The 9,282-nt window shown below is 42.8% G+C and overlaps 1 protein-coding gene across 1 annotated transcript; it reads left to right on the forward strand.

The window, feature by feature from the left end:
- Nucleotides 1-1,157: 1,157 nt before the first annotated feature.
- Nucleotides 1,158-8,485, forward strand: MALSU1 (mitochondrial assembly of ribosomal large subunit 1). Its single transcript, XM_062567613.1, is given in 5 exon segments — nucleotides 1,158-1,311; nucleotides 3,309-3,487; nucleotides 6,557-6,638; nucleotides 8,010-8,152; nucleotides 8,154-8,485. Coding segments are annotated over 5 exon segments (594 nt in total). The 3' UTR covers nucleotides 8,190-8,485.
- Nucleotides 8,486-9,282: the final 797 nt, after the last annotated feature.

A 9,282-nucleotide genomic window follows, 5' to 3' on the forward strand; every position in this document is an offset into this window, starting at 1 on the left:
TTTTTTATGGTACAAGTTTCATCAGATGTCACTAACATATTTTTTTATTACCAAGTGTTTTCAAGTTGAAATTAAGACTAAGAACCACCAGCCCCTAAAGGAATTGTGAAGGAATTAAACTAAATGTTGTAGGAAGCAGACATTATGGCCTGCTAGTATAACTTAACACTTCCAGCCTTGTGCAACAGTCAAATTTTGTTTGAAAGTAGTGTTTTTTGTCTGCTGATCTTCTTCAAAATTCACAAGATTATTCCTTTTAAGTCTTAATACTATATCATTCTCAGAATCATTCAGCACAATGAGGGAAGGAAAAGCAGTCACAAGAATAATTCTCAACTTTTACTGTCAGTGTAAATGCCATCATTTTCCAGGGGCAGTGGTGGTGAAGGGAAACACATTTTTATTCACAGTAAATATAAACAGTTGAACTTGTGCAGGTGATAACTTCTCAACACTTGGTAACATTCTCCACAGCAATGCTAATATAGCAAGATTATTAACCTCTGCACACTAACACTGTTGGCGCGTTACATAAACGTAAAATACACTTTCCCAAGTCATTAGTTTCGAGCCAACTGCCGACAAAGTTAAAGCCCTTGAAAGAGGGCACGGGGCTTGAACTTTGGGACCTGACTAGGGCTTGCATGACACTGCCAGCCTTTTGTATTTGTTCCTTTACAGTTTCCCAAAAAACCAACATCGCAGAGAGCTCGTTACTGGTGTCTAGGTCCCTTCCTTCTCCGCGCCGACCCCGTTTCACCGCCTCATAGCACTGACATCCCTCAGCAAGGAACACGGCCGGGGCTGCAACGCAGGGCCAGAAAGGCGAGGCCGGGGCCCTACCCGCGCCGATGCTCAGGACTACGTCCCCCCACCCGCCCGACACCCTCGCGCCGGGGCGGTTTTGCCCGCCAGCGGAGCCGTCCCGCGGCAGCGAAACCCGGCGCCTCAGAGACCCCCCCCCCCTCCCCCCACAGCACAACGGTCCCGCACGCGCGACACTCGCTGCGCACGCGCCCCAGCCTGTCGCATAACAGGCCTTGCGTGATCGACAGCGGGAAGAGCCAATGGGATGAGAGGGGCTGGTTGTGCCGCTGGCCAATCGCGCGGGGGAGGGGGCGGGCTGCGGCGCGGCGCGGCGCGCGGGGTCTGGCGGCATGTGGCGGCGGGTGCTGCGGCCGCTGTGCGCCGCGGCGGGGGGCGCCCTCCGCCCGCGCCCCGGCGGCGGAGCTGGAGCCGCGGCCGGAGCCGGGGCCGGCGCGGGCGCGGCCTGGGCGCGGGGGGCGGCGGCGGAGCGGCGCTGGGCGGCAGGTAAGGGCCGGCGCCCTCCCCGCTTTCACCCAGACCGTGTCCGCGCCCGCTCGTTAAAGCGCGGCGGCCGCGCCGGTGGGGAGCTCTCGGCCCGCGAGCGCCAGGCCTCAGCGCCCGCCTCGCCGAGCCGCGGCGGCCTGTCTGCCTTCCCGCTGGGTTAGGAAAACCTCGCTCGGGTTTTCTCAAGATGTTTAAGCTTGGCCTTTTCCTAAGTAGTTTCAGAGGGCTCGTTCAGGCCTGTGGCTTGACAGCTCTAAAGGGAGCACTGGAAACTGGCGGGCTGTTTTTCCTCTAGTAAGTCGGTGGCTGGTCCAATGCCTTAAACGTGACAACTCTGCTAAATTTGAAAGGTCAGTAATCTGGAGTCTCCATCTGGGCAGAAGGTAAGGTGTTTTGCTACCAGCTCCAAAAGTGGTTGCAAATCGGGGCATCAGCAAGGCAGCCGAACTGAAAGCTTGGTGTTCTCCAGCCTTGTGAGACAGTCATAAAATATAATGCCTCAGAAAATAAAGCTGACCGTACAGCTGCGAAAGGATCCTGGAAGATGCTTCATAGCAAAAGTAACTGTGATTATGTTGGGAGTCCACAGATCTCATGGTCACAGTGCTTCTGCTGAAGAAACATTGCCTCCTAAATCCAATTGAAGGTGACAAGTCAGTGGCTATTAATTTAGAATAATTTTTGCAAGGATAGTGCTGTTGAGTTAGAGGTGTGTTTCTGTGATGTGTACTCAAAGATATTTCTTTGTATAGGTACAGTTTTAGCAGCACGGTGGCTCGTATAAACTTTGTTTGCATTGTGGTGGTTTGTTGTAGCTGTTCTGCAAATCTTTCCTAGTGGAGATCTGACCGTAACACGCAGAGTGGCCTGGAGTTGTTTAGAGCATTCGTTCTCGAGAGTAGGCACTAGAGACTTCACATGTGGCTACCAGGCAAAATATTTAACTTTTGTAACTGCTGTGTCTGGAGAAGCTGTAGCCACTCCTAATTTTCTGCATGTGTTACTACAGCAAAAGTTGAAAGAGTTCATAAGTCCCTAAGCTCAAAGGCTTTATTTTATAGACATCTGATCCAGTTTCATTTCCCCATTCATGTATATAATTATATACATAGCTATTGTTTTCTTTTATTTCTTTATATTGGTAAACATGAGCTTGGCTTTGCACTAATGTTTGCTTCGCATTAATGTTCACTTTATAGCAGCAGGTGCACATTGTAGACAGATTCAAGTTGTGCCTTAAGTATGCACACAAGTCGTTAGACCCAATTGGAAATAACCTGATTTCACAATGTGAATAGAAGTAGTTGCACTAACTGAATAGTTTCTAAATTGGCTTGCTTAAATTGGTGAGAGACTAAAGCTTTGACTACATGATCATAATTCTGTATGGCTGAACTCTGTAGAGGACAAGGAAAAGAGGTAGCTTTTAGATGCTTTTTAGAAGTTACTTATATTCAAACTCTGCATTGCATCAGGTTTATTTTCTGTATTGATTTCATCTGCTTAAGATTTTTAGAGTGCTTTTATTACCACGTATTATCACTTGTTGACAAGCATTGTTCTGAAATATTTTTAGCATGCCTAAAAAGTATGTCTGTTGAAGTACTTAAGCTTCATTTGTTTCAACTGTCAAATAACTGATGATAGTATTGACTCTAATAAATATTAACAGCTAGAAATAGTTACCTAAAGGAATCCTGAATGTTTGCTAACTGCTGAGAAATTGTGTAGCACAAAATGGGTACTGTATAAATAAACGATATCTAATGATAGCATATTATTTACCAGAAGAGTGCTTTGTTCTCAACTTTGAATGGGTTTTAAAAATCTGTGGTTCATGTTTCATTGTCAGCATCAAACTCAACTCCTTAGTGAGTGGCTAGCTTAGGCTATAATTAAGTCTGTTTCTGTTTTGCTTCTTTAGTAACTTTTAAGTTGTTGATCTGGGGAATTAAAAAGAGAAATTGCAACTGTTAATTTTGTTTTATCTGTTCCAGATGATGCTCTTTCCAAATTCAACATTGACTTTGTTGTAGCTCTGCTGAGGCAAGAAAATGCTAAAGACATTTGTGTCATTCGGGTACCTCCAGATATAAGATACTGTGATTATTTTATAATTGTGAGTGGATCTTCAACACGACATCTCCATGCAATGGCGTATTACATGCTGAAAATGGTAAGACAGTTCCCCTGCATCCTTTAGGTTTTTGGGAGCAGTTTCAGTTGGAGATCTAAGTTGTGAAATTAATTTCCTGAGACTTGCATGTATGGTGGTATGGCAGGCGAGATGAAACATTAGTTTCTGTATACCATATCATTAGTATCCTTGTGCCAGGTAGCCCTGACTACATCTAGCAGCTAACTACACTTTTTTCCTTTAGCTGCACTATACAAAATGTAGAGAATATATATTTTTTTAAAAAAAATGGACCTCTCAATATTTAGAACAGCGATGACAGTAGCACAGTTTGGTGGCTGGAATGAGAATCTGTACTGGTGATGTGAAATGGTAATGGCCACGCATGTCCACCTTTTGTCTTCAGCCCCGCAAGCTTCATAGCTATTCCTACTCAGTTCAAAATATCTTAATCTGACTGTTCTCAGACCCTAGTCCATAAAAATTCCAGGTTCTAAGAGATTTTTAAGGCTAGAAGAAAGACAGCATGTTGTGAGACAAATGATCCCCTTGTTGGTTTACTGAAGCAAACTGCTATTTAAGTAACGGTCACCGTAAGGCATGTTTGTAATGGTGGCTCCATGGTTTTGTGCACGTCTGGAAGGAAAGGGAAAGCAGCAGCAGCTATCCTTGCATTGAAATGTTGCACCATTTGGCCTTGAAACTGTGTAAGCTTTTCAGTACAGGAATAGAGACCAGGACAAAAACACAGGTGGAATTTAGCAATAAGGATCTGGCACAGGGTAGGAAGAAACTATGGCCAGGAAAGTGCCAGATGGCTATTTGTGAGTAAGTGCAACATGAGGAATATGACTATCCTTATTCTCGTTCAGCTATCCATGCTGTTAACCTGTAATTTGCCTTTTCTTTCCCTTTCTGTATCCTGTTTTGTCTGGCTCTTGGTTTAGCTTGCTTCCAGTTTTGTTGGCTTCAGCTCTGAGACTTTTCAGGGCTTTTCTGAGCAGGCGAGAGGAGTTTCTTGTGTTCTGCAGGAACTGATTCATCTTTGCAAACAAAAGTTTTGCATCAAGTTGAAAATTTTATTCATGTGATTTGAATATATTAAACTTAAGTGCTTAATGTGTATACTCTGTAATTTGCACAAACTGTTAGTCTTAAATTAGCAGCCCTCTGTCTTCCCCCAGACAAGGAGAGATGAGCGAATACCTGCTTTTCTGTGGCCACCCTTAAAAATGCACTTGCGGCAACTGGCTGCTCCCTCTGCTGGCTGAGAGAGACCTCTTTTGCAAGAGCAGACCCTTTGGATTTGAGGTCTTCTCTCCTGCATATCCTGAGAAACTGGGAAGCCTTGGCCAAGAACTCAGGAATGCGGCCAAGGTTGTCTGACATTGAAAGTCTTCCAGGCAAAAAGGAAAGTGAAGCCTAAGACGTAAAGCAGAGTAGGTGCTGGGGAGAGCTATTAGTCAGTGGGCTAAGTTACTATTTCAGTATCTAAAATGTTGTTGTAATGGATGATTTACTGACACTAAAAGGCACAGGTGCTCACGTGTAGCAGGAGGCCTTCCCACTTTTTCTGCTTGTAAATGCCAGTTGTCACAACTACTGCTTACCCCTTTCTGTCTTGTTTCTAGTAAGGATAAGAAAACAACACTTGACATTATTACAATTTGTTCACTATTAAAGAACCTTAACAACATCACTGAAGAAAACTTGTATCAGCCTTGCTACTTCAGTTACATACCTTAAGGCAGTATGTGCTGGACTGTTTGTTATTTTAAGCAGAATTTCAGAGAGAGTTTTACAATTACTTGCTTTTAAAGGCATCTCATAAGCAGTGTGAAAGAAAGAATTACTTCTTAATTGTATTAGGTTCTGTTCATCTCTGTTTTGGTTTGTAACTTCAGGCTGTTGTCCAGCAGTTAGCATTGTGTGGGAACAGCGAAAAACAGTTGCATTTTGAAATAATTGCTTTCCCATTGAGGTAGGACTCATTTCCTAGACTCTTAGTGTTATTTTTGTATTTAGTCTTTCAAGACAGGAAGGACTGTTAGAGTCATACTCTGTTCTCTTACACTCCAGCAGTTCAGGGCTGAAATAAATGTTGAGGGATCTTATGGGTTAACAAGCTTTCCACATTTTTTTTGATAGGCTGCTTAAACTAGAATTAAATTATTTTGTTAAGGAGCGCTGTGAAATCTCAGCTGATTTCACTCCATTATTTTTCCTAGTTACCACCTCTTGGTGCTTCTCCTAATAAAACAAGCAGGCTAAGGCCAGATCTAAAAGGGAGAGTGCCTAAGCCTCTAGCTGTCAAATTCCTCCAGCCCTGGTAGGCACTTGGGTAGGCACTTTTTATACTAGATGGGAAGAGTTGAGCATCTCTAACAACTGGCATCCCCAAAAGCCAGCAAGTTATGTAGGAAACTGCCTTGCCCCAGCTAAGCTTTTCCAGTCTTGCTTTGAGCGCCCTTTCACCTCTGTCGGAGGCTCATAGCTTGAAAACCTTCATGCCTGTCATACTTTCCCCTGTCAAAAGTGGAGCTGGTGTCCATCTGTCCTGCAGTCAGTGTTCAGAGCAGACTTTCAAGAGCCAGGAGACTTGTTTGAATGTCTTCCTCGCATCACGGGTCCAGGCTTATTTCCCTTCTCTTTTAGGAGAAGATAAGCTGGGCATCCCCATTCCTGCATCCTTAACTAGCCAATGTAAAACAACTAAAGCTTTTCCTGAAAGGAAATGAAACATGGTGATGCAGGCAATCATGGGGAACCTATATCTGAAAGACTACTTCATTGCTAAGCAAATGTATTCAAAACTGATTTTGATAAAAATAGTCACTTAAAACTTATGCGTAACTGTGTAGGAATTCTGAGCATTGTCAGAATGTCAGGTCTGATACTAAATCTGATACCAAACTTATTTTTCAGAGCTGTAAGTGCAATACATACTCCTCTTCTTGTACAGACTACAGAACTATCATTAAGTAGTCATCCAGCCCATTTCAGGCATAAAACAACTCTGGACAATTTGACAAAGTCCAGCTTATCTAAGTTTGAGTGCTTTTAAATAAATATGAAGTATTTAACATTCTGCTGTTGCTTCTTTCTCAGTATAAGCATCAGAAAGAAGAAAGTGATCCTCATGCTCACATTGAAGGGAAAGAGACAGATGACTGGCTGTGCATTGATTTTGGTAAATATTTGCGAATCTTACAAACATCCAAGTTCTGCCTGAGCTCTGTGTTGAAGGAAGTGTCTCAGTGTGAGCCCTGGTTGCTGTGGAGAGTTGACAATACTCTGCTGTTTTAGAATTCCAGTTGTTATTGTTGCATGAATTCACTGAGATAACTGAATTGATCTTCACTAAAGGTCATTGGCACTGAGAAAAAAGCAGTAGTTACTCTTCAGTGGCTAAAACAGGTCTTAATAAATTGAAGATACAGTAATTGAAAGAGGGACTCTATCTCAGCTGGTTTTTCTAAAGTTTATATAATCCCAGGACCTGTATATGCGTGGTTTACATGCTTTCCTAGTAATGAACCAAAACTCTCCCACTGTTCATACCATGTTATAACACTGAGTATATCTACAGTCCGAAAGAAACAGTATAATCTTTTTGTTCCTGAAGTGTGAACTCTGGAAAAATACAGTGAACGTAAGAGGCTCTGCTTTCAAAATGCATTTCTCCTTCATTGCCATCTCTAGAATCTCACCCTCTAGATTTGTGTTTTGGATTAAGTATAAGGAAGCGAGCATGGGTGGTTGAGGAGACAGTGCATAATTCTAACTGAAAATCAATTGAAATTTAAGGCATTGCTAGGAAAAGTGCACGGGGATTAGCTTCTTCCCCTCACCCCCATTTCTTTTTCCCCACTTGTTCTGTACAAACGATAGTAACCCTACAAGAAAAACCTTATTGCAATAGGAAGGTGAGGCTAAGTCAAAGGTCAAACATTTTTTTTTTTAATAAAGAAACAAGAAGTATGAGCAATAGACATATGGAAAAATTCTTGGATATAGCTGAATGTTGTTGATAATACAGGAAAGCTGGAAGTTTGTCAAGGTAACCTTAGGGAAGGTGCTCTTCAAGTACAATTTCTTTCCTGTACTTTTTCTTCTGTCCCCTAGAAGTTGTAACTTTTCTTTGGTCTGGAATCTACTGTTGCAGTTTCAATTTAAACAAGAGTATTGTCCTTCTCACTCTCCTGGCTATGTTCTTGGAAGTCTTTTGAAGGAATGTCTGATTCCTAGCTCTGTTCAGGAAATGGTGTCAGCAACTTAAGAGGAGACTTCCATCAGCTTGCCTGCCGTATCTGACCAGAGCAGGGATGGAGGACTTAGGACTTTTTGTGAGGCTGAAAGTGTGGTAGTGTTTTATAATTCACTTAATGTGGAGGGCTAAGTTTCACTGCTGATAGATTGCTAAAATAACAGGATGATAAATATACATAAAACCTGTAGCTGAGTGTTTTTGGCATGTCTGATTCATTGCCCAGACCTATGTTACAAAGGACTCCGGGCCATTTGGTACTGCTTACTTACTGTGAATTTCTGTTCTGTGCAGGTAACATAGTGATGCATTTCATGCTCCCAGAGACAAGAGAGACTTATGAATTGGAAAAGCTATGGACTCTCCGTTCCTATGATGACCAGCTAGCACAGATGACTTCACAGTCACTGCCAGAAGACTTCATATTTGGACTTGCTCCCCAACAACAGTGATCGTCTTGCAACAAGAACTTAACATGGCTACTGAGTTGCCCAAATGGAAAGTGAAATGAGTATGCCTTCACAGAGCTCTGAGAGGCATATAGGGTGACTACTGACTTAACAGTCACTACAGCTGGTTAGCACAAAAGAGTAGCTCTTATTGGATGTGCCTATGTAGGTTTCTGAACAAGCTACTAAAATGATTGGGGTTTATCATAAGGAATTAATCAGATCATAAGGAAATTTCATGGTGGAGTCACTGTATCAGTGGTGGTTGTAGTGAGAATAGTGGGTCACTGACAGCTGCTTAAACTACTTATCCTGAAACTCTGTCTCTGTCTCTCCAGTGATTGTTTTTCTAGTATTACGGTGAAAGGTCCTCCCACAATGGTGGTGCGCATGAGGTATCTTTCCTGCAAAAAGTCTGAGTGCTACAAGATGAAGATCTACCTGGAACAGTATGGCTTAGGTAAAATCTTTGCTTCATCATGCCTGGAATCACCTGGCCTAATGCAAAAATCATGCTCTGTTTCAGTTTAAGGAAGAAGGAAAACAGACTGGTACTAACTGAGCACGTAAAAGCCAAGAGCAGTGACAAATGTGTCTTGAGTTAACAGAACAGTAATTCAGTTCTTCAGCCAAAGCCAATCTGTTTTTAATAATAATAATAATAAAAAAAAAAAACCTCCAGAGCTTCAACTCCTTGCCTTCATTTTAAAACATTCAGTTCATTCTGAGTGTGTAGCTGGCCTCTCTCCTAGTTTTCCTCTCACTTAGTTTCTGGAAAAGGACACTGAGGCAACATGTTGCAGAGCGTGAACTGGCTGGTCCTTTGAGGGGCATGGAAGCAGTTCTAGATGAAGCACTTAGTCACTGAGCATTACTTGCTGCTGAGGGACAGCTGAGCGCTTTCACAGGTCCTTATGTAGTGGTCGTAATCACTGACTGCTGCACTTCTTAGCATCTGGTTAGAAGAGCTTCAAGCTTTTACATACAGGCAAGTAATAACACTTGCCTGTATGTAAAACAAGCTGATTTTGTCCGCTACGTAAGAGGACTTCCCATCATTAGATTAGGATCCCTTACCTTCTGGAGAAGGTTGCCCTGCCATGCAGCAGGAATGGTAG

Source organism: Rhea pennata, chromosome 2 (assembly GCF_028389875.1).
Source record: "Rhea pennata isolate bPtePen1 chromosome 2, bPtePen1.pri, whole genome shotgun sequence".
NCBI lineage: Eukaryota > Metazoa > Chordata > Aves > Rheiformes > Rheidae > Rhea > Rhea pennata.